Genomic DNA, 26,738 nt, shown 5'->3' with positions numbered 1-26,738 from the left:
AAACAATTAACTTGCGGAAAAGATGGTATATCGCAAACATGAGGTGCAAAAATTTGTACACCATATCCGGATCTCGACAATTAATGTCTCTTCAGTGATGTTAGGAATCGAAACGGTATTTGGAAGGCCATATAATTTACTTCAATTTGGGATTGACTCTTGAATTTTGAAGAGTCAAAATAGGATGAACGGATCATATAAACCCGAAGGCAAATATAATACAAGCCCAAACGAAAAAATATAAACAAGTCTAAATTGAAAACAACGTTCAAACCTATGATTGCGTTGGATAAAAACCGCAATTTTTATACGTGTGCATGCAAAACAAATTTCTTGGTAGAGTGGTCTAAATATACCACAAACAACATTGTCCAAAAGACCAAAAATAGTGAAAAAGTATATTTTAACAAAACGCATTTGACTAGCAGGTCGAACAACGGATGTTCTTGAACCCTGCTGACTGCCATGGCGATTGCAAAATAAACGGATCACCAGATGTAAAAATGGATCTTAATTTATTAATTAAATATCAAACAGAAAACAATAAACTTGCGGAAAAGATGGTATATCGCAAACATGAGGTGCAAAAATTTGTACACCATATCCGGATTTCGACAATTAATGTCTCTTCAGTGATGTTAGGAATCGAAACGGTATTTGGAAGGCCATATAATTTACTTCAATTTGGGATTGACTCTTGAATTTTGAAGAGTCAAAATAGGATGAACGGATCATATAAACCCGAAGGCAAATATAATACAAGCCCAAACGAAAAAATATAAACAAGTATAAATTGAAAACAACGTTCAAACCTATGATTGCGTTGGATAAAAACCGCAATTTTTATACGTGTGCATGCAAAACAAATTTCTTGGTAGAGTGGTCTAAATACACCACAAACAACATTGTCCAAAAGACCAAAAATAGTGAAAAAGTAGATAATTTTAAAACTAGACAGTAAAAGGTAGAAAAATCATGCAAACACGTTTTATTATTTTCCCAACGTTTTGTACACAAGTTGGGACATAGTATAATATATCATCAGCATTCCCGATATCTGACATCGTATGTCACGCATTTATTGGGGGTCATAAACCATGGACTGCTAGGGAAGTGAAATATTGATACCTGCTGGTCCAATTAACAGGTGGTCATCCAGGTGTGTAATTTTCCTGCTTAAGGTTGACAAAATTATTATCAATTAAATTTTATTCATTTTGTAATATATTTCAAATAAAAGTGCTAGGTTAAAGGTAAAAAGAAAAAGTTTTGGATGGGACAAAAGTCATGGTTAATTGGTTTACTTTTGTTTGAACATGTTGAACATGAAAGAGGAAATCCTTGAAATAATATCTTTCTATGAAAAAGTACACTATAGTTTAATTAAAATAATGAATTCTTCATATAAATTGAAAACATGTCTATGGATTGTATGGCAAATGTCCCTTTCTATTTTATTAACCGTATAAATCATGTAAATGCAGTATAATTTTTACATCCACTCACTTTTGAACTACATTGCAAATATTATGTTAAATAAAATATAACAAACACATCTAAAACAAAATCATAGAACATATTGGATTTTTATTCAGTGAAATTAAAATCTTTTTTTAAAAATCTCACTATACATATGTGATACATGAGTCACTGCTTTATTATATATAAAATAAAGTATAATAATTAACAGACTATACCAATGTTGTAATTAGATCTCTGAATATAGTTTACATTGGCACTAATATCGATTTTGTCATTAGCAAATTAAAACATAACTAAATTTGTATTTTCTTTTCAAACGGGATGTATAGAGACACCCACACGTTCATTTTTATCTATAAAGAAGTCACTCCTAACTATCCTACTACCTGTCGATACATTTATTTTTGGCATTGCACAAGTCATGTCTTCTTTGACTGTTCATGACGTTAAAATACTAAATCCCTGGGATGTATTTTAGTTGATTTTTGTCTCTGATGCATGATTTTTTTATTATTAATTGTTTTGGCTTTTAACTAGCTGTCAGTAACTGTGAGTACTCTCAAATCGTACTTTCTTTTTAATTTGACCTGTTGATACTATTTGTAATGCTTTTTTGTTATTTAATGTTAACATGGATCTTGTCTATATACCAGCTTTGATTATTTGGTATTTAATAACCACAAATTTTCACTTCTTCGTACTATGAACATCAAAATCATTTCATTTTTCCTTATATGCTGTTCTTGGACCTGTACAGGAAGTTTTATCTAGCACTAATTGTATATTTTTATTGTTGATATTCACCCCATATGTACCAAATGTTAGATTAGTTTTATTGATATTAAAGAAATTTCTTGGTATTCCTAAACGGAAGATTTTATACACACAGAAGAAGAAGTATACTAAACAACAAAATTATTTTCACTTACCTGTGTATAATATGACGCAGGTTTCTTCAAAAGTGATGATTTTCTATAAATTGTTTGAAATTTCACAGTGATATCATACTTTAACTTTGTTTAAACCTGTTTTTTTGCATTCAGGTGTCACAGGTCAAATTTATTCGTTCATTGTGTGTTAATTTACGTTTCTTGATTGAGTTAAGCCTTCCAATTGATATTTTATAGTGTGTTTTTCTATGTTGTGATGTTATACTACTGTTTCAGAAAAGGGAGAAGGTTTGGTACCATTAAAACGTTTAATCCCGCTGCAAATGTTTGCACTTGTCCTAAGACAGGAATCTGATTACAGTAGTTGTCGTCTGTTTATGTAGTTCATACGTGTTTCTCGTTTCTCGTTTTTATATAGATTAGACCGTTGGTTTTTCCGTTTGAATGGTTTTACACTAGTAAATTTTTGGAGCCCTTTATAGCTTGCTGTTCGGTGTGAGCCAATGCTCCGTGTTGAAGGCCGTACCTTGACCTATAATGGTTTACTTTTATAAATTGTAACTTGGATGGAGAGTTGTCTCATTGGCACTCATACCACATCTTCCTATATCTATATATAGTCTTAAGTAATAAAAAAAAAGATAATGCTTAAAGGTACAAAGCTTACCAATAATCCCTTACCGAAAAATAAGCCTTATGGCAAACATTTGCCGCAAATTTGCCGCAACCATTTTACCATGCAAATGAAGGTTGCGGCAAGCTTGCTGCAAACATAATTATGCAAGTTAGATTTGCCACAAACTTGCCGCAACTGTTTGCTGCAAACTTGCGGCAATTGTTTGCTGCAAACTTGCGGCAAACTTGCAGGAAATACACATATACCAATGTCATGTGTGTAGACACATCCAATTTATCTCTTTCAAATTACACATCAAAATTTGAAAAAAGAACTTCCTGCCTGTAAACAAACACTGTCATTGAAAGAATACTTGCACACTTATGAGATTAAAGGAAATACATACATGCATTATATAATTTCATCTTTTTTAAGGTTATAATTCCATTACAGAATTGAACTTTACTTTATCAAACAGTATACATTTAATCAGTTACAAAATTCAAACTTATAACAGCTAGAGTATTTCAAACACATAGTTGTTATGATGGTGACATTAATTATTTTTATTAAATCAGTTCTATGAATAATTTGTACTTACAAAACTACATATTCTATATTATTGAACCAAAATGCCTCCTTGATCTCTTATATGTAACATTTATCAAACACAATCAACATGACCTAGCCCACAATTTCAAATTTTTAGCTTTTCAGGAAGTGCCAACTAGGTATGCCCAGTCAATATTGTGTCATTCTTGCAATGTTCTGGCAAACATTTAGAATGGTCAAAGTTTTCTGCAACTTTGTGGCCGCAAACATGTAGAATGGTCAAAGTTTTCTGCAATCTTGCGGCAAACATTCTTTATTATCTTAACTTTCTTGCAAACATTGATGTTTCTGCAGACTTGCCGCAAGCTTGCAGCAAAAAGCTGCAATATTTGCGGGAAGTTTGCAGCTAGCGGCAAACATCTGCAAACACTATTTTCTGTGTTCCTGCAAACTTTTTGTTTGCCGCAAACTTGCAGCAAGTCTGCTGCAAATTTTCGGCAAACATTTCAGTTCTATAAGGGATATTATGACTTATATATTTCAATTATTTAAAACTCATTTAGATTTTACTTGTAATTCTTTGTTTCAATCCCTGTTGTACTTTATTACCCTCAATTGATGTCTGACAATTTTATTACACCTGTTTTGTAACCTATTCCCCTAATCGCAACATGTCGTCTGATAAGGGACCGAATGCTCAGCATGTCAGACCAACAAAAAATGCCCAGCATTTTTCAGACTATGTCCCAGTGCGTACTGTGCCTGTTTTCGTCTATCAGTCTACGGCATTAATGAACATTTCCTGCTTCATATAATGTAAATAACCTTGATTTGTCTCTTTTTAATCAATTAACGAAGATTTGAACCAGCTACTGTCGCCTTAATTGGTACTGCGACTAACTTTTGAAAATATAAATATATGTATAAAAAAAAGTTAAAAAACACAACGCACCACAACGTTATAAAATGAACCAAGATATGACCAACATAGATAACAGTTCAAACAACAACAGACCACAACGTTCCGAAATGAAAATAGAATTGCAGCGCATTTTAAGAGTGTGCGCACGCAAAACGCTTATGTGGTGATATTCTAAAAAATAATGCACAATTTAATACTAAATCAAGAGTCACAAGTTAAATTTCATTTTTCAATTTAGCTTGTTTTAAAACTTTCTACGCATTGTTGAAGCATTGTAAAGGAGAAAACGTGTAGATATGGGTGTTATGTTGTATTGGGACAAAATCATACTTGAAAACAGTACTTGATTGTTATGAACAAAAGAAGTTTAAATATACATAAGACATAAATAACATACAAAAAAACACCAAATGGGCAACATACAATTTTCCACATGAGATAGGGGTCCTTACAATGTGTCAATGTATAAATCTTTTCTAGTCTATATAAATTTTACGACATCAACAGAAGAGGTTCCTGACTTGGAACAGGCACATCCAAATGTGGTTAGATTAAACTAGTTTTATAGATCTCAAAAGAGATTTTGTTCCGATCTAAATGATTGAATCCTTAAGTTATCATTGTCATTTAATTACATGTTTATCATTAAATCAAAAGAGACAAATCAAGCGTTTTGATTGCTTTCTTAAAACATTCCCACGCAATGTTCTAAAGTTGTCATGGATAATACCTATTGTTATTTGTAGTATTGGTGTGTTATTGGGATATAAAACATCACATTATAGCACTACTAGATCGCTGTTTGTCAATCAAAATGATTGAATCCTTTTGAAAATATTGATATATGAAGACATAATCTTTCAATCAGTTAAATTGAGGTCTGGAGCTGGCATGTCAGTAACTGCTAGTAGTCTGTTGTTATTTATGTATTATTGTCATTTTGTTTATTTTCTTTGGTTTCCTTTTCTGACATCGGACTCGGACTTCTCTTATACTGAGTTTTACTGTGCGTACTGTTGTGCGTTTGTTTTTTCTACATTGGCTAGAGGTATAGGGGGAGGGTTGAGATCTCAAAAAAACATGTTTAACCACGCCGCATTTTTGCGCCCGTCCCAAGTCAGGAGCCTCTGGCCTTTGTTAGTCTTGTATCATTTTTAATTTTAGTTTCCTGTGTATAATTTGGAGTTTAGTATGACGTCCATTAATCACTGAACTAGTATACTTATTTGTTTAGGGGCCAGCTGAAGGACGCCTCCGGGTGCGGGAGTTTCTCGCTGCATTGAAGACCCATTGGTGGCCTTCAGCTGTTGTCTGCTCTATGGTCGGATTCTTGTCTCTTTGACACATTACTCATTTCCATTCTCAATTTTACTTACAGTTTCTAAGCTTGAACATAAGAATTAAATTAGGCATTTCGGTTGTGTTTTTTGTTTTTGTTTTTGTTTTGTTTGAATTTTTTCGTTAATACATTTCTACACATTGATTATTCAGTGTAACTTTGTCATAGAGAGCTCGAGAATTCCTTGGTGTTCCGTTTTATTGAGACAAAAACATCCCTTTAAAAACAATATTTGTCTTCTATGCAAATGATTGAATCCACAGGGCAATCATGTTAATTAATTAAATTGCGGTAAACTCTTTAGCTTTTAAACATGCTTTGTTCCATATTTAAAGATATTTTTCTCAATTTTTCGAACTACTTTATCAATAGATGGATTACTACAGGATTGTTGTCCTGTGGTGTACCATTCCTTATCGGTGGAATGCCCATTTAAATGATATCCATAATCTGTCATATGATTCATAATTCATATCTGGTAGTATATGTCTGACTAGGAAGATGACGATAAAAAACGGTTGTAATGACAGAGGAAAAATAACAAAAGAAGCAGGGTGAACTTTGACGCTAGTGGTCGCTTGACCTTGCTATTTTAATTGTATCTGCTGACCCCTTTTGAAGAAAATTTCTTTGATTCAAAATTCTTTCATTTAAACAAATGGTAGACATTTCTGTTAATATTTGAAATATATGTAATATAAAAATAAGGCGATTTGGTATGATTGCCAATGAGACAACCATCAACAAGAGACCAATCGACGTGGATGTAAACACTTACAGGTCATCGGACGGCCTTTTACAATGGACAAACCCATACCATATGGTAAGCTATATCTAAAAACCCCGAGGAGACATAAATTAAAACAATTTAAATGTTAACAGCCTGATCTATGATAAAACAATGAAGAAAAACCTAATATGACAGAGATCAACCAACGACAACAACTGAATAACATGCTCCTGATTTGGCACATGCATAATGTGACGGGGCTAGCATGTATGCGGGCGCTCAACCCCCTTACCTCGGATAATGGTAAACAAACAGCACAACATTAGAAAAAAACTACTGTAAAATCAGTTGGAATAGGCTTGACTCATCAGATCGTCACGAAGTATATTATGTCACGTACATGTATTGATGTAAGTGTTTTATATGCTTTGTTGTTGTGTGCACTATTGACATATTTCTATCAATATTACTGGTTGAGGATTTTTTAAGTTGGAGACTATACAGAATGGTTTGCAAGATCTTCAACAGACACAGGACCGTGTTAAAGACAGAACAAATGTTGGACACATGTAAGTCTATATAATTTGTAACTTCGTAAAAATTAAAAACATATCAGGCTTATAATTTTGTACGTCAGACGTGCATTTCTGATTTTTGGGCGCATATATGGTGATTCTCAAGAGCATAAAACTTTTAGCAGCATCAAAACCATAGTCCTTAACAGGCCTTAACAGGCGAACTTTGCAAGAGAGAGAGAGAGAGTTGCAACCAAATTTAAAACAGTTCGGATACAATGAAATTATCACATATGTGACTGACAGTTAACAAGCAACGGCAGCTAACATTGGACATAATGAAAGTGATATCTATTTATGTGCGCATGACACGTATGTGTCATTGTTAAGTAACACGACTTCATATTTTTTTTTTTTTTTACAGACAAGGAGAACTGAGTAATGAGATAAAACGACTTGCAGGTAGATTTTAGTTTTATTTGATTGATGTTCAATAAATTTTTAGATACAATTAAAAATTTTGTTATAACATACTTTGATAATTACGTATGAATTTCATGGAATTTTAGGTCCAATTATGACTCTTCTTGAATCAACTCTTTTATCGTTGTATGAAATGGATTTTACCTGAGTCATTGCTATGTTACATTCAAAGTAGTGACTATTGGTGTTTTCTCAAACATTTTTTATATAATTAGCCGTTTAACATAACAATGACTATATTTTACTTAAGGAATCGAAGAACGTTTAGTCAAAGTTGAAAATACTTCATGCAAACATTCTTCTCAGCTGCAAGCTATACTGGGAACAGTTGAAAAGATATCCGAGAAAATAGATGTATTTTCTATTGCTTCTAAGAAAAGAAAAAGTTCTATAAAACCAACAGAATTACATCAACGAACATTGAAATCGAAAACATATTCAGATCAGACGGGGAAAAATCAAGCAAAAGAGGAAACTGTCACATCATGCGAACGAAGTATTGAAGAAATATATGAAGAAGGGCAGGAAAGTTGTTCAAAATTCAAGAAAGACGACGTAGTGCCAGTCAAAGATGATAATACTCACCGATTAAACAGTGGATATCCCAATAGTTCGGGAACTAAACCCTTGGAAAATTCGAATACACAGGTAACAGTAACAAATCGCCAAAGTCAGAAAGAAGATAATGTCAGGAGAGTAGTTCAAACTATTTCTAAACAAAAAATGGAACACAAACCAAAGATAACACAATCTAAAAATGGTTTCAAACATTGCAGAACCAATGTCGACCTCGACAATAGAATGTGTTATAAAAGAAAGAAACGATGCTTTCAGGGAGAACTGTTACATTCACTGATTGCAACAACTGAAAACCAGAGTCATGAAGAGCCTGAGCCCAACATACCCATCGATACTTTGAAAGATAGGTATGGCATTATTTAAAGATATATGTTATATAAAACATACAGGAGATCTTATTTATACGTGTGTATAATAATGAAAGGAGAAGTTGAGCAAAAAAAAAAACCCGTATGATATGAGTTTCCTGAGTACAACACGTGTTAACGTCAATTTGAAAGCAAATTAAAAACATTTTGAAAACAGACATTTAGTAAATCACATACGATCCACAATGGCTTATGTCTTCATGATTTATTTCAAGTTCTTTATCGCCCATAATATCATTGTTTGAAATAAACATAGAATTTATATTTCAGAAATAAAGAAGTGGACAGCAGTAATATACATACTCAATAATTTTAAAAGTGACATTAATCCTTTAAAAAAATCTATAATAATGTTGTCATTGAATCACAATGCATTTCAAAACAGTCTTTCACGACTTTGCTGAAATAAGAGCATACCTTGTATTTCTATATACATGATATACACGTTCTATTATTTCTCTTTTGTTCAATATGAAATGACCCAAAACAATAAGGGGCAAGAAAATAACAATAACACTTTGCAAACGTGGTGCGTCTGAAGCTCTGTTCTGGATTGAACTTCTTCAGGATCGTTTAAAAGATAAAATGAAATACATAGGATGTATAAAAATTTAAGTAGCTACACGAACAAAAGTAACATAAAAAGTATAGTCAAAATCGTATAAATTCAACTTTGCCTGAGGGAGTTCGGACAGTAGTTTTGTAAGACTTCCATTATCTTAAGAGAATTTATGAATACATCATGTCATTGCTTAAGGCTGTGTGTTTTATTTTTCAGAAGACAAAATAAGGAGACAAACATTGGATCATCTGGCAGACAGATGACAATGGCTAAGATGGCCGAAAGAGGTAATTATTAAAAACAAATCAGACGTTTTATGACCAAATGAAAATAAATGATTTTAGATCAGAAGCAATGACTACTGGGCTGCTAATACCCTCGTGGACACCAGTCCATCAGCTGAGGTATTGACCCAGTGCTATATGGAGCGATTGTCTGGATTTAACCTCATCAGGAACGCTCAAAACCAAATATTTGAAAACCAGAAATGATAAATAATTAAGATATATGACCGAAACATGAATCGCAGCATATTTGACGTCTTTTCATTATGTTAGAGGTTTTCTACGATGAACGAAGAACAACTAATAGATGACCATTATAAGGTAATTCTTTATGTAGACGAGTCAGAGACAGGTGAACAATAATGAACAAATGAATAGAATAAACAGTTTACGTTCAAAGTATTTACTATGACAGTGTGTTTTGAATGAAAGTTTACCAAATATCTTTATCTTTTAGATTTTGACAGTGGACAGAAAGTTCATTCATACGAAGAATGGTTGGAAATTGCAACACAGTCGCAAATGGAAGGTACACTATAAGAACAGAATAAGGTTTATGTAGGCTTTTATTTTGCTGATTTTACGGTTTGAAGATATCAAGTCAAAGCCTAATCTACAGAATTTTCAATGTTCTTTAATGGATTTGTATCAAAACGCTTCTGACAATAGTTTTAAAAATTAAGGATGTATGAATATATTGATCTCTATACAACATCAAGTACACATTAAAGATACTAGGCTTAACATTTGGTACGCCAGACGCTCGTTTTGTCTTAATAAGACTCGTCATATTTATCTATCAATAATAAAAATATAAAATTTGGAAATGGTCGAAAAAAATTATGGGACCATATAATGACTCATACCATATCTCCTTCATTTATCAGATTGTCAGTGGTAGTAATTCAAAGCATGCTTTGTTGTATTGGCACCATGGTGGAGAGAAACCATTAAACAACAAAAGCGATCAACAAAACTAGATTAACAAAACGATATTTAGTCAGAAATTATTTTCTAAACTATAATGTTGGAAAGATTTAATTTTTTAAAGATTCAAAGCTATGTAAGTGAGCCACAAATGCTCTTTATAGTTTCCTGTTGAATATACTAGTAACTGTTTTATATTGATTTTCATAACATTAAATTTAACATGGATGTTATGTTTCAGTCGTTATTCTCATTATATAAAAGTTGTGTCCTGTACAGTTATCCAGTCTTTCAAATTTTTAATGTGATATAAATGTTAAAGTTATTGCATGAAACTCAATAAAATTTTAAATAATATGTGAAAATTGTTTTGAGTTTTGGGTTGAGTAAAATGAGTTTACATTTCAAGTATTAAATGATAATGATTAATGTCTACAAAACCCTTTTTTGTTGATAATATTTTATGTCCCTTATACAATCTTTATTTACCTTGCAAATACATTTATGGTATTTGTCTCAAAGCATTTACAAGATGTACTTTTTACTTAACAGTTGCCATGAAACTGGTTTTAAGTCATGGAAAAAGGAGTTCCCGTGGACATAAATATATGTTACTGTTGGACACATCAGAGAGTATGCAAGGAGAAAAATTCGATACAATGATAAAAACTGCAACAAACTTTATCGACGGTAAAAAAAAAATACAAACAAATTACTTGGACAATTAAATGTTATATATATATAACAATGAATGAAAAGCATGTTTCAAGTCTTATTTGTTTTTATACAGACATAAGTAACTATGAAGATCAGCTAATAACGAGCTATTCTTTATCATTAGAATTAAAAACAAAACTTACCTTTGAATTGCCAAAAAGATAAATCAAAACTAAACACACACACTACTTTACTATTTTTAAGAGTAGAACGGGATCATAATAGTATAAAAAATATATGATACTAATTGCCATTGGTTCGAGACGTGTAAATTGAAAAAGTTACGCTTAGTACCAAAAGTGTAAAAGGGAAAACTATATAACATAAAAAGTCCATACAAACAGACAAGCCTATACTTATTTGAACTTTGTAAGTTTAAGCCAATTAAATAAAAGATGATTTGAATTAGATGATATTTAACTTCGCATGGTTTTCATTGATAACGGTGCCTTTAGATATTTCCACATTGTTAATTGCTGACATTGCGATTTGGACAGGTCTACATCAGATCAGTTTAAGATACGGTATACGAGATAATGTCGGACTAGCTCATTTTGGGGAAGACACTGAATTGATCATGCATCCTCTGGCAGATTATGATGATATAAAAAAAGAAATAGGTAATAGTATACATCATATACCTTTATATTTCATAATATGAGAAAGCAACACAAATCAAATTTTAAGGTTCTAAATATGTATAAGTACTTATTATTGGAAACAAAGTAAAATATTTGAAATGTCATGATATAATTCTTATATGATTTGCATATCTACAAATACTTTAAATCGGATTGGTCCGTTAGAATATTTCCTTTGGTTTACATTTCGATAAACCATGTTGCCGAAGCTACTTTCGTTACATTCTGGCGCGATACACATGTATGTGATTCAGGAGTACTAAGCAAGTTGGGATTGAAAAACAAATTATTTAATTGCATAGCAAAAAGAAAAAATGCAGGCGAAATATCACGAATGATCTTACCGTGTTAACGTGGCTAAACATGACGTCAACACGAATGAAAACTCTCAACTTATAAAACCATTACAAGGACGTTTTTGAGGTATGTGTTGTTTCATTTTAGATTGTATTGCATTAATCGCACATTTATGGGTTTCAGAAATTCAATATGACGGCTAAATCCTTAGTAACGACTTGTCAGTTGTGCATTTGATGGTAAATAGAAGCCAAAGAACAAAAAACATGCTAATCAAACATCGCAATCGTTTGGCCTATGAATTATAAGTATTAAACACATTTGTTTCCAGAGGTTATTGATGTGTAAACTTGGTCACTTTCTCACAAACTTTTCATAAAAGTCCCGAAGGACTTTTATTCAGTTTGTGAATTAATCGCCACAGTTTACACATCAATAACCTTTAGAAAAATGAAGCCTATTGTGTTTCCTGGTTATTGTAAATCAAATCTTAATAGAAATATCATTCAGACTGCATCGTATAATTTTCATGACTTGTACTTATATATCCATTCCACGCGTTTTTGCTTGTAAAAAAAAATAATATCTTTATCTTTAATTTAATGTATTTCAGCCAAGTTGCATCCTGGTGGTCCGTCCCCACTAGCAGCTGGTCTGTTGATGGCTTTATCTGGAATTACTCACTGTAAGTTTATTTTACAATATATAGGCATATTCCATAAAAATTCCCTTCTCTAAGTATCAAAAGTTCTTGCGAATGAGACGGTTGTGAAAAGGGGCAAAACTATGTAGTTAGCCCTCTTTTTTGGCAAACAAATTTATTGACAATAAAAACTGAATATGAAAGCACACTGATTGACTTCTAGTTTATCAAACAATATGAAATATGTTTTTTGCTTGTCACTTTTCAGAGGTCCAACCTCCCTAAAAAACAGTTTTCAGTCTACTCCTTCGCCACTGATTAAAACAAACAGTTAGTTTAGGCTTTTATTGTGATTTCATTTATTACAAGTGATTAAAACATGTATGAAAGCAAAGATAGATTAATTTTCAGACCATACTGTATATATATCTATATATTAATTATATAATTCTTAAATTAATTAATTTACAATGAGCATTTTTCTAAAGGTGGCCCTACTACCATAGAAAACCATAATTTCCTACCGTATATTATTGTGATCACGGATGGAATGGCAACTCGTGTAGATGCCCCTGGTGAAGATGACAGAGACAGTATTGGTGCGCTATCAGTATCGTCTTTACTGGCAAGTATTAGTTTCAAAACAGGTAAACTACTCATTCAATCAGGAAAGTACTGGTTATATCAAACCTTCCATTTTTAATTGTTTTTTTTTATCATCGTATGCAGTGCTGTAACGTCTTGAATGATACGTTTCATTGTGACATAAAACTTGAATTTAAAGCACCGCGTGTAATTTGTCTGCCAATTGAAATGACAAAACTCTTATAAACAGTACGTCATGTATTTATTAAAATCTTAAGACTACTATAGTACAACAAAAAATCCAAACTTTTCGTCTTCACACAACTGGTAGGATAATTTAAACAAAAAACCAATGTCACGAGCGCAAATTCTGTATCAAACATTTGCTTATTATCACTGGATCTGAACTGCTGTTGTTGGACAACGATGTGATCCGAAGAGAATGATTTAGTGTTAGCATAATTGAAAGGAGACATTTTGACAGTAAATTCAGAACATGAAATTGTACATAAACTAATTGGAAACAAATTCCTGAATCAAAGTTGACCTGAACGGATATTAAATAACCTATTCTGTTCAAGCTCATTAAGTTTTCTTATACAGGAAGTTTATGTTACTTTCTTGAGGGGGAAGGGGAGGGAGTTGCGGAAGGGTGTCAAGAGGATTTTGGAAATGAATATGCCGAACTGAAAGAAAAATTATACTGCCCAAGGCAGGATTAGCAAATATATTTTGTCCCCATTATAATGCTGAGTACAAAATTGAAAACGAATAAAATGGATCAGCATCTTCTGAAATGATCCGTACACAAACAAGTATCCTACAGAACATGAAATGATCTTTCACTTATGATCACTAACTATTTATGTATGTTGCCTTCCAAACTGTTTGCTTCATCGACCCCTAAATGATTAATTAGATGAAAATAACATTTTACTAGTTTAACCTTTCTAAAAAGGTATGGAGTGCCTCGCAGTATCAAAATTCTGTCAGAAATTTTATTTCGTGTGATTTTCGAGGGAAAAAGAGGGATTTTTTTATAGTTTATATATATTTAGATAAAACATACAATAGTGAAAACTAAAAGCTTAGTCATCAGACAAAGAAGGTTATGGTGAGACTGACAGGCACTGCCATAAATTCTGAAAGATTTTACTCTCTCTAATGAATTAAATTGTTTAAGGTAAAAATAATACTCCCGATTCCGTCGTCATCTAAAGAGGCCTTAAATTCGCAGTTAAACCATTACTTATTTATGTATTTTCCAGCGATCAGACAAACAATTGACATCTTAATTAGATATAAAAGGGGCATTAGCTTTCAAATTCAGGTTCACCGATTTGACTGAAATTTTCATATTTAATTTACGATATACTAAAACGTATATCCTAATTACAAAAAGTATAGGAAAAGAAAATGGTGGGTTAAACCTGGTTTTATAGCCAGCTAAACCTCCCACATGTATGACAGTTGTTTATAGTTTCGTTTATATTGACAAAACTGGGCGAGGAACCCAAATTTACATAATAGGTTAATGTGACAATAAGTGGGATCCAGCAGCCAATAAACAATATATTTAAGTTTATATTGTTTTACATTTTACTTTACTTTCAGACTATGTTGAATTTAGAGATGGATATGGAAATAGATAAAACTATTACAAATATTGCTCTTAGAGGAATGAAAATATTTTGTGTACCAATTGGAGGTGCGAACACTGACGTAAGCTTTCTTATCTATTTTTATTATTATAAATACTTTCATAATATTATTTTACGTTTTGTAGAAACTAATTTAAGATACCGGGCTTACAAAATGGTACGCCAAACGCATGGTCTGTCAGTTGCGTAAATAGTGTTTTGTCTAAATTAAGCTTTTCGTTAATCGAATTCCCTTTTTTTCCTTTTTTTTTTTTTTATAATAGCACTCAACTTAAATTAGAAGTTTATCGTATTTGTTTGTATCATCTTTGATTTCTTTCTATCCAAGATTTCAATCATGATGTATATTCCAGAAAAAGGAGTTTTGGATACGTGTATACTTAACTATTATGTACTGAACAAAGATTGTCATATATGATTTGATTTTTAGATTATGAGTAAGGTTGCAAATAAGACTTCTGGGAAGTTGATTCCACCCGATCAGATTCAGCGTCTCTCTCAAAATACACAGATTCTGGTAAATATATAATAATAAATTTTCAAAGGCTACCAAAGTTCGTACCGGTTATCTCGAATCGTTCATCACACTCCCTTTGTTTTGAGTCAAAACTATCATAGTAGAAAATGAAAAGGAGTAAGGTATGCGTCATCAATGACAACAATACTAAAAAACCATCGGGAAGTCTACTATTAATCGCCTTATTAAATCGAGTTCTTGACGGAGAATGAATTATGCACGAATATAGGGGGAAAACCTTACAAAGAATCCTCACAACACCTTATCTAACAAACGCAAATACATTTGATTCTGTATAAATTAAGGCGAAAGTAGTATACCAATGTTCAAGTTTTCGAAAATCGATTAGGACGAGATAAATCACGGTAACAAACAGAACTTGAGGGAATCGCATGAACTCCAATAGGAGTTAGGCAGGAGCCGTCGACAGGATGAGAATCTCCTGCTATTCATGCATCACCTGCCATGTGAATTCACACCTAGTAAAAATATCACAATCGGGAATAGGACACAAATGGTAAAATTACAGATCCGTCGTCTTAGCTAAAGATCTATCACTGCGAAAACATGTCGCTAGTGAATTGAGACACCTACATATCGTATCAGTCAACCAATTATTGATGACCGTAAATCTTATATAGTGTGGATATAAGGCATTCATCCTCATGACTCTCTTGGAAAAGTTTTGATCAGAACATTTCTGTTAATGAAGTCCATATAGTGTGAACATACACGAGCGTAACGTATTAACTGAGATATGTAAACACCAAACGATTGAGCAGAGTGAATGTTACTGCAGCGAAATGAGAAGTTGACAATTGGAAAGTTGAAATCATCAAGTTTGTCATAGATTCTAGTTTGTAGTCGTCCATCTGTTTCAATATCGATTCCCGTACCGAATAATACAGAAAGAGAACAGCTGAATGGGAACTGATTTTTATCAACTTAGTTCATGACTGATATATGTCCATGTCTGTCATATTCTTTCAAACTTTACCACACAACACAATTTGGCGCGGACGATTGCGATGGAGGATCAAGTATTTTCAAGAATGAAAAAGTGCACCGAATAAGAAGTGGGCCTGTTACCCCTGTTTTTCCTTCACTCGCTGGGTTGAAATCTAAAAGTTTTCAGAACCTACACGAATTTGAAAATTAAAGAGTCTATATCATATTTTTTTGATGATTTTGGTTAGGAATGTCCTTATATATTTTTAAACAAATGCTAAAATAATTTAAAATTGCACGTTTGGGCAATCGTCAGGCGTTTATTATTTGATCATCTGGTTGAAGAGAAGCCATAATATTGTTAGAACTTCAAAGACAATACATGGAGATGTGATACTGCGAATAAAATACATTGTTAAAAGTCTTATCCTGAACTTTAATTGTGCTTTTATTCGTGATATTTTGTAGCAAGCTACGTATTTATTGATATCGAATCCAAATGTTTATCAAAATCCAGTGCTCAACATGGATTATAACTAATGCTTTTCAGATCCATGCATCAAGAATAGCAAATCAATTAGAGAAACATTCTGAGTTAACTAAAACCTCTGTAAAAGCAGCTGTTCGTTCTGCTACTCTACAGGAACTAGATGCATATGTGAGTTCTTAGATTTTTTAAACGTTGATATAAACTATTTCTGAAAGTACTCCTCTTTTAGTGATACTTTTAGTTTCATCTTTACAGACTATGTTTGGTACAGAAAGATCCGTGAAATTATGTGTGTGTTTTGAATAGAAAAATATCTTATATGGTTCGATGTTAAAAAGAAATCGCTGTGAAAAATTATTTCAAAGTGAAAAAAAATATAATGTTGTAATTAAATATGTTTTAGTGTTTGTTCATCACATTTAAAATATATAAACGTGAAACTTCATCAAAAATATGTTGCCATGCTCTTTAGCATTGTTAAAAAAACAAGTCCATAACTAGCCACAGAATTCTGATGTTAGAAATACAAAAATATGTTCTTTAAAATTTTTAGAAAGAAAAAGAATTTTTTTTAAAAACTTAACCCCCTTTATCATATTGTTTGAAATGCACAATTTATAACTACAGTACCATCACCATAGACTAAAAATTTAAATTAGATATTTTTTATTAAAACACACTCTGAATTCCACCAAAAATCATCCATGGTTTTAAAAGAAAGGCGAAAAATACCAAAGGGTCATTCAAACTCATAAGTCGAAATAAACTGACTACGCCATGGCAAAAAAAGAAAAACAAACAAAAGACAAACAACAGTACAAACAATACAAAACAAATGAAAACAACACATAATAAATTTCATGCGTGCGAAGCGCTTGTCTGGATTTACCTTCATCATGTACGCTCAAAGACAATACAACATCGAAAACTAAAGACCGAGCAGCCGAAACTCCACCAAAAATAGGAGATTGTCTCAGGTGATCCAAAATAGTAAGCAGATCCTGCTCCACATGTGGCACCCGTCGTGTTGCTCATGTTAGTACAAACCCAATGATAAGTCTTATTCAGTAGGTCACATTCGTTGAAATGAGGACCGGATTGTGGTTACGACATTTGGAACATATCCGTCGTCATCTGTGAAACAAATATTCAATAACGGTCAACCAACTCGTGATGGCGTCCGTAAAATTTAACAGGTCTTACTGGCACTGGGTCGATACCACTGCTGGTGGATTATCAGTCCCTGAGGGTATCATCAGCTAAGTAGTCAATACTTTGGTACTGACATGATTTATAACAAACCTTTTTTAAATTGTCCGTTATAAACTTATAAATTATTAAGAAACTAAGGTTTAAACTCCCTCCCGGAAATTTTGACCTTGAATGCAATTGGCTATTATCTTAAGGTCCTTTTTAGGCTATCAAATATTCAGATTTAAGCGTTCCTAATGAAGGTAAATCCAGCAAACAATATGTAAAGTGTGTTTTTTTTCATTTCTACTACTTTCTGAACCTTTAGAATCACTTTAAAGACTACGTGATACAAACTAATCAATCACATAATATAGTTTTACTACCGATACAGGATGATATCACGGATAATGTTATGTTGTTACTGGATCCTGTAACGCAGTATCATGGTCGATTCAAACAACCGAAATGTCAAGCTGTCAAGTTAGGAACACGTGTTCGACGAGGACCAAATTGGCAATGGAAAAATCAAGATTCGAACATGGCTGGTACCGTTATTGGTGAAGATAAAGATGGTATTTAATTTATCGCGCAATTGAACGCTCTCATGACCAAATGCAAACAAAATGAATCTAAATCATGCATACAATTTAGCATTACAGAACGATACAAGCACGTGTGTGAAATACTTGTTAATTTATATATACATGATGTTGCCAGAAAATAAGATTTATTTCCGCTGAATGCTTAAAGTTGTACATTTGAAAAATTGCTAAAGCAGTACAAGACGGATAGAAAAAAAAACATTGTGATTTGTATATCCCAGGCTGTGAAATTAAATGAAACGTTTCAGGTGCTTATTACTTTTTAAAACAACAAAAAAGTATTGCAAAAAATGGTGTGAGGAATGCATATATATATATATATATATATATCAATACCACTTTAGGAATGTGAAATTAAAATCTGTGTGCAAATTCTTTTCAGGAATGATATGGGTTGAATGGGACAGTGGTCTCAAGAATTGTTATAATTATGATGAAAGCATCAAATGTTATGATATTAAACCTGTAAATGAACCTAGGCGATTAGTAGATGAGATGATTGCTGTTGGATGCAAGGTTAAAAGAGGTATTGTATAAAATAAATTATTCAAAGAAAGTTGTCGCTACCAATTATTAAAAAAAAAGTGGCAAATATTCTAACAACAGCATTATAAAATTCAGTTGGAATGATTGTTATGACGTTTTAGAAAAGAGATTGGTAGACAATTTCTATACTATGATTGAACTACTAGTATTCAAACTGTTTAACAATGTGCGAGAATGTTAAAAGCACTTGTATGACTTCGGTTTGTATCGGTATCATCATGTATTTGTATCATTCGACTAATACACCGAAAATTATAGCTGATTATGTCATGGTTACGCTTCTTTTGTCATCCACGATGAAACATAATGGAAACAAATAATATGAACGGGATATGTGGAGTAAACTACTCTGCTACAGGAATTGCAACCCATCCATACAATCAATCAAATAAACAACCAAAAAGCATATAGAAGTCAAAATATTGACTATAATAACGAGAGTCAAGTGTGAAAAGTTTTAAATCGCTCCAAGTCGAGGCATATTGTGAAGGAACACAGCCGACCAAACCGAATGTTTTCCGACAAAACCAAGTACTAAATATGCAAAAAAAAACATGAAGAAATAACAACACCCGATGAAGTTGTGAAATGGGCATGAAGATCCCTGAATACACAAAAACATCATGAAATGATAACAACTAATGGAGAGATAGGACCATTAAAATGTTGATGGACTAACCTGATGGGAAATGTACTCAACGTTTACCCTTTAATACAGCATAGTTTGCTATTATTCACATTTAAATTTAACAAGTCCATCTTAAGCTTCTTTGTATACGAATGAATCAACCATTTCTGTTTATGTTTATAGGTAAAGATTGGAAGTATGGTGAACAGGATGGTGGTAGAGGTAGCCAAGGAACTATTCTGCGTGTTGAATCAAACGGAAAAGTTGTAGTATGTAATACTTAACATGTATTTGTATTAAAAAAAAATATCAGTTTAAGGGAGTCGTGCCCATCAAGCATTAATTAGAAATCAGAAAAGAATACTGTACTCTTATTATAGTATAAATTTCTCTTTATTTTGCATTTGGTTACTTTCTGATGTGGTTAATATTTATATAATGTATGCCTCAGTTTCGCGTAACTCATTTGATATTTGTATACTGTATAATAGAGTTATTGCATTGACATTGGTGAATATTGTCCCAAGTAGAAGATTTTTTACATTGCTGTAGCTTGAAGGGGGAAAGTGGTAAAATGTGAGTGCTTGATAAAAAAAAAATCATGTATTTTGTGAAACATCTCTTTGTGCTAGAATTTCATCAAAAGTTATAAAATTTGAAAATTATTGTAAGTATCAAAAATAATCTTTTTGTTAAAGAAATCACAAATTTTCAGAAATATTTTTTTCAAAAGATAGGATTCCAACGAATATTGTTATGTCATTCCAAATATGCTTACTTTTGGAACATTTTGGCTAAATAAACATACATCATACGCTCCTTTTGTGAATATCTTTTTGAGCAAGGGTTGTGCTCTATCATATTGTTAGTAATATAGGTGTCAAATAATCAAGATTTTGCGCTGTTTCGTCATTTCCTGAATTTACTGTTATTTTATGTCTGTATAACCCATGAAAAGGGTATATATTAAACCAAAACTGCAATGTTATATCAAAGTTCAAAGATTCCACTTTTGATTCTGCAAATTGGAGTCAGTGAAGGATACATATAATTCAAGGGCCATTTTGGTCCCAAATCGTACCTTCTCCTTTAACAAATAACAACAATTTAAACTTAATTTCTGACATTATAACAACTTTATTAATTATTTGGGATATGCGATCTCAATGTTTGTCGGTAAAAAAAACATTCGGATTTCTAAAAATAAATAAAAACACCTAGATATAATACAGCCACAATAAATTTCAGGTTCATTGGGATCGAGGAAGACTTGGAACCTACAAGTTTGCATGTGATGATTTGTTTGAAGTGGCAGTCTGGTGTGTACCTTAATTGTATTTAACTATCATAAATTAAATAAGAATAAAATGTAAATTCAAATTGCAGGTATCATATGCACATGCAGCAGTGGTAACGGATAACCGGAATAAAACATGATAATAATGATTTTTTAATATAGGAAAATTAATATATCATTTATTTAAATAAATAAAAGAAACATAACGTATACGTCAATGATGGGACACCAACCAAGCGACAAAAATTTTTGATACATCTAAAAACATTAAGATTTGACGCAAAACAACCAATGACAGGATTTTGGACTCGGGACCGGCACTTGAATATGTGGCATGCTCAAATTTTTTTTTTGAGAACTCAACCCTCGCTCAGCTAATGCTAGTGTACTACCAAATGTTGTATAAAAAGAACATCAATGAAAACTATTGCAGCATAAACACTTAACACTAAAACGATAATAATAATAGATTACAAAAACATAATTACAATCAAACCAATTGTATCCAATATTGAACAATTACATAATGCTCGCAATTACTGAAATATATGGAAAAACAAAATAAATGTTCAAGTTTTGCTGCAAACTTTAACTAGCTACTAGTAATTGATATTTATGCTCAAAAATACCAGACGCAGTGATTGAACACTAACATTGGAAATATAACCTTTATCAATAAGTTTTTTTTATAGCCGAAGGGGACGATTTGAAGGAAATTCTTGACCTAGTTAGCGTTATAAATTACGTGACCGTTAAAAAATTGATGCGAAATAAAATTAGTTTTATCAAATTTCTGCAGATGGAATAATACTTCAACAATACGTCAAATGATTGTGATAAAAGTTAGTGAAAGTTTTAACCTATTTATAATATATATATCCTTAATGTACAAGTTTTTTTAGTAATACAACTATTATGATAATTGAGATTTTTGTGCGTATCGAACCAACTCCGAAATGTACGAGCTGACGGACTATCATCATTAAGTAAGGACAAGTCACTTTGTTTATCATGAATTTTGATATGAAGATTGCCATGAGCAATCCTAATATCAAGGTTAACTTTTCACCAACAAAATATTCATTTTCACCTAACATTTGCTAGACATGCTTATTAATTTCACATTTTGTATACAATTATATCCTGCATGTTGTCAATGTTTGGAGGCAAACTAGTCTATTTCAACCTCGAGTGCCTAAGACAAGATTATTTATTTTCATTTCTTACCAGACAAGCATATTCATTTCCAAAATTCTCATGTCCCTAATGAAGCTTTGCCATACATTACAGGATTAAAATTTTAATAAGAGGAACACATTAAGTTCCGGTTGGATTATCGAACACTTGGTGGTATACTTTTTCACCAAATCAAATTGTTATTCAGTAAAACACGTTTAACTTTATTTTTTTCCATCACCAATATGATAGTTTAAGTTTAATAACTGATAAAAGGAATTGTTACAACTGCAACATGTATCGTTACCAAAATAAAGCTATCAAAAACCCATTTTATCAAATAAACTCACCTACATGAACCGTACGACTAGTAAAGTCATCGCCTTGTATTTGTGATTTTTTTCAGCGAGGATGGTCTTACAATAAGTTCACAGAATTTAATAGAGGATGAGCAGAATAGCCAACCGGAGGTGATGTCCGATTTACCACTTATACTACCTTCCCATAAAAATAAAAGTAAGTATATTACTTTTAAATGCATAATGAAAAATAAACTTACACTTTTGTGAGTTCAATTACCATATGAACAAACATACTGAACTCCAAGGCAAATTCAAAAGGAGAAATCCATAAAAACTGACAAAATCAAACGCTATCAATCAACGGAACAAGTAAAACACAACTGCTATATTCCGAAGAAAATGGTGGGTTAAACCTGGTTTTATAGCTATCAATTAGTTCAATACTTCGTCACGACGGATGCCACATGGGGATCAGGATTGGTTTCCTTTTTGAAGCACCTTAGATCAACCTCAGTTTTGGTTCTTGTTTTTCAGTGTTTAGATTTTTATGATTTTTATGAAGACTATTGTTTCTCTTTTCGTTGTTTTTCGTGTTTGCCATGGCGTTCGACTTATGAGTTTGAATATCCTTTTTGTATCTTACGGCTCTCTTTGAAATTGTTTTACTTTTTTCTTACGTGTTTGCGTTTATGTCGTTTTTAATTTGATCAGATATAGGTAAACGTTTTAGATATATTTTAGTGTGGGTTCTTTTATGAAACTTTATGAATTCTTGATTTTTTTGAAATACCACAAAGTGGCCATTAAAAGGCTGACTTCATACAGGAATTCTGAGGAAGAAAGAAAAGAAGTTAGCAGTATCCTTTAACTTTACTTCTACGCTATATAGATGATGTTCTCTCACTAAATAATTCAAAATTTGGTGACTATATTAAACGCATCTATCCCATCGAACTTGAGATAAAGGATACAACAGATACTGTAAAGTCTGCCTCATTGTTTGACTTACATCTAGAAATTGACAATGAGAGTCGGTTAAAAACAAAACTTTACGACAAAAGAGATGATTTCAGCTTCCCAATTGTGAACTTTTCATTTCTATGTAGCAAAATTCCAGCAAAGCCTGCATACAGAGTATATAGCTCCCAGCTGATACGATATTCCAGGGATTCTTTTTTCTATCGTGGTGAAGTTGAAATCATCCCTTTGTAAATTTTACGGACGCCATCACGAGTTGGTTGACCGTTATTGAATATCCGTTTCACAGATGATAGCGGATATGTTTCAAATGTCGTAACTACAATTCCGTCCCCTTCTCCCCGAAAGTGACCTACCGAATTGGACTTATTACCGTGTTTGTACTAAAATGAGCAACACGACTGGTGCCACATGTGGAACAGGATCTGCTTACCCTTCCGGAGCACCTGAGTATTGCTTAGTTTTCTATGTGGTGTTTTGTGTACTATTGGTTGTCTGTTGGTCTTTTTCTTTTTTAGCCATGAAGTTGTCAGTTTATTTTCGACTTATGAGTTTGAATATCCCTTTGGTATCTTTCGCCTCTCTTTTACAGGAGGAACTCATACGTTAATAATGGTACCCATACATTAATAATGCTACCCAGAGTCGTAATTGTAAATGTTTATATTTAAATGGTACTTTTTAGAATAATTTGTTGTGGATGGAAGATCTCCGATAATCACTTTTCAATTTGTTTTCAACTTTTTCAATATGGTATAGATACTTGTCCGTTATAGAAGACTTTATATTTCCCTCTACAATAAAGTCTATTCTGGTTTTGTTGTGTTTTATGATTTGCAGTCACATTGGTGGCATATATTTTATTCAAAGCTGCAAAGTACTTTCAATGAGACAGTGATTCATATCAATAATACTTATTGGTATCAAAATTAGATGTCAGTGGTACATTTGAAAAAAATTAAGGAACAAAACAACATTGCTAAAGTTATGTATTTGTACAATGCATATTTCATCCACAATGATTTGAATATATAGCATTTTGCTTCAAGATGGCGGGGAACTATTCGTTCAGTGTATGTTCACTTGTTTTTGTTAATATGTCTTTTGATTGAGTTATGCCATTTCAATTGATATTTTATAGTGTGTCTTTCTATGTTGTGATATAACACTATTGTTTCAGGTAGGGTGAAGGTTGGCGCCTATTAAAACGTTTAAACCCGCTGCATTTATTTGCACCTGTCCTAAGTCAGGAACCTGATGTTCAGTGGTTGTCGTTTGTAGATGTGGTTCATAAGTGTTTCTCGTTTCTGGTTTTTTTTATATAGATGAGACCGTTGGTTTTCCTGTTTGAATGGTTTTACACTAGTCATTTTGGGGCCCTTTATAGCTTGCTGTTCGGTGTGAGCCAAGGCTGCGTGTTGAAGGCCGTACTTTGACCTATAATGGTTTACTTTTACAAATTGTGATTTGGATGGAAAGTTGTCTCATTGGCACTCATTCCACATATATCTAATTTTTAACAGTGAAGCCAGTTAAATATACCTGGCAGTACCAAAATGCTAGTGGTAACTGGGAGTCGTATGGTGAAGAAACTAATGTTAAGGTAGACCGTGCTTACAGCAGAAAACCAAACGGTAAATGTATCGTGGAAATTAACAAAACAGTGTAAGTTACTGTATTTGTAAGCACACCCGAATCCTGCACTACATAGCTTATATTTTATAGACAAACATTCGTCATAACATTTACTAAGGTAATTTTTACAAATGTAAGATTTAATTTTGGAAGGAAAATTCTGGTAAAAGAATGTAAGAATAAGGTGATTTCTATAAAAGTTATTTACGTACTTTGATCTTAATTTCATGCAGACATTCTTTGATTATTAATATTATCAAGTAACCTTTAGATTTTGGTTGTCTGAAAAGTTGTAAGAACTGATGTACGTTTTGTTTTTATTTGTTAATTTATTATACTTTCTTTTACGAACTTTTAAATATGTTATGGTGTTGCCCATTATTATAAAAAAAATTGACTCCTATTTATCATTAGTGAAATGCTGGTGTCAGCTCTTAATTTCTATAGTCACAGGCCTGTTTCAAAATACCATTTTGTAAGTTTGAATGACATTTAAGTTGTCGAGTTCCAAATCGGCATCTGCAACATTCCTAAACTCAAGATCTGCTCATGTGAACATACTATTGATTAGTGGGACGAACGCTTACGACACTATCAGGCGGCAATGTAATGCTTTCCCAGAGATAATTTATTTTAACAATATAGATAACCATAATGATATATCTTAATATCAACCATGTTAAACATTTCATTACGTATTATATGATTTTAGGCATGTTGTACTGTTTTCAAAAATGATCCAAGAAAACCAAACAGACCATAGCTCAGTTCCTGTCCAGCGATTAGGTAAAGTTATTGCATAAACATATTTCAATAATATTTTCAAAGTAAATTGTGGGATGGTATATGATTTTAGAAAATATATGATTTGAACAAGACACTTTTATGAAATCAACATATAATTTTAGTTTTTGATATCAAGAACACATGCAAATAACATCTTTCTCTTTTCCTATAAAGCATTCGAAAAATGTTTGTAGCTAGATCCAACTAACAACATTTTCAAATTTCCGTACAATGATAACTGAATGTGTTCCATTAAGAATATAATAAAAGATATCACACTTTATTTAGGTCTGTTATATCTTGACCTACATATAGAACTTATTAAAAACTTGGCACAAAAAAAACATGATTTCAATATTTCTGTTGTTAATTTTTCATGCATTTGAATGTAACTACAATCCGAAGCACCTTCGAATTGAGTATTTAGATATAATTATTCCAGTGGAAACGATACACAAGGACTTGTATTTCCCTTATATGATTTTCTTGATAGAGCGTTGATGAACATCTATAAAGATGATATTGTAACAGGGGTTTTTAATGATATAGTGGAAGTTTTTAACGACACAATAATAATTGTATTGATCGTTATTGAAATCTGACGATAACCCATATGTTACACTAGTCGAAGTCAAAATCCCGTTCTGTTATATCATGAAAATCGTCATATCGCATCCCTGTTTTTAAAGGTTATTATATCGCTTTGGCATTAGTTTTGTTTTCTATGTTGAATCTGTGGTATTTTATTTTGTCAATGCCTCTGTAGTTTCTATAGGTTACATTCTTGTGTATCATATTTTCTTTAAAGTAATTTTTCCAGTTGTACTTAAGTTTTTTGTCTTAAAG

General features: G+C 32.2%; 1 protein-coding gene across 4 annotated transcripts in view; it reads left to right on the top strand.

The window, feature by feature from the left end:
- Positions 1-9,302: 9,302 nt before the first annotated feature.
- LOC127734652 (uncharacterized) overlaps positions 9,303-26,738 on the top strand; it is a 59,349-nt gene continuing 41,913 nt past the window's right edge. For 3 of the 4 annotated variants that reach the window (XR_007997686.1, XR_007997687.1, XM_052244642.1), the window contains exons 1-16: positions 9,303-9,325; positions 9,780-9,851; positions 10,802-10,939; positions 11,464-11,586; positions 12,518-12,589; positions 13,036-13,172; positions 14,747-14,854; positions 15,224-15,310; positions 16,809-16,916; positions 18,334-18,514; positions 18,927-19,070; positions 19,902-19,987; positions 20,967-21,037; positions 22,598-22,707; positions 24,995-25,136; positions 25,819-25,892. Coding sequence is in view for 1 of the 4 variants with exons in the window: in XM_052244642.1 (XP_052100602.1) it covers positions 9,304-9,325; positions 9,780-9,851; positions 10,802-10,939; positions 11,464-11,586; positions 12,518-12,589; positions 13,036-13,172; positions 14,747-14,854; positions 15,224-15,310; positions 16,809-16,916; positions 18,334-18,514; positions 18,927-19,070; positions 19,902-19,987; positions 20,967-21,037; positions 22,598-22,707; positions 24,995-25,136; positions 25,819-25,892 (1,675 nt within the window). In the remaining 3 variants the exon portion in view is untranslated. The remainder of the gene's footprint in view (positions 9,326-9,779; positions 9,852-10,801; positions 10,940-11,463; positions 11,587-12,517; positions 12,590-13,035; positions 13,173-14,746; positions 14,855-15,223; positions 15,311-16,808; positions 16,917-18,333; positions 18,515-18,926; positions 19,071-19,901; positions 19,988-20,966; positions 21,038-22,597; positions 22,708-24,994; positions 25,137-25,818; positions 25,893-26,738) is intronic. The other variant, XR_007997688.1, reaches the window with a different exon arrangement.

Source organism: Mytilus californianus, unplaced genomic scaffold (assembly GCF_021869535.1).
Source record: "Mytilus californianus isolate M0D057914Y unplaced genomic scaffold, xbMytCali1.0.p SCAF_3, whole genome shotgun sequence".
Taxonomy (NCBI): Eukaryota; Metazoa; Mollusca; class Bivalvia; order Mytilida; family Mytilidae; genus Mytilus; species Mytilus californianus.
The sequence above is the reverse complement of the archived record's forward strand: the minus strand, read 5'-3'. Positions and strand labels throughout refer to the sequence as shown.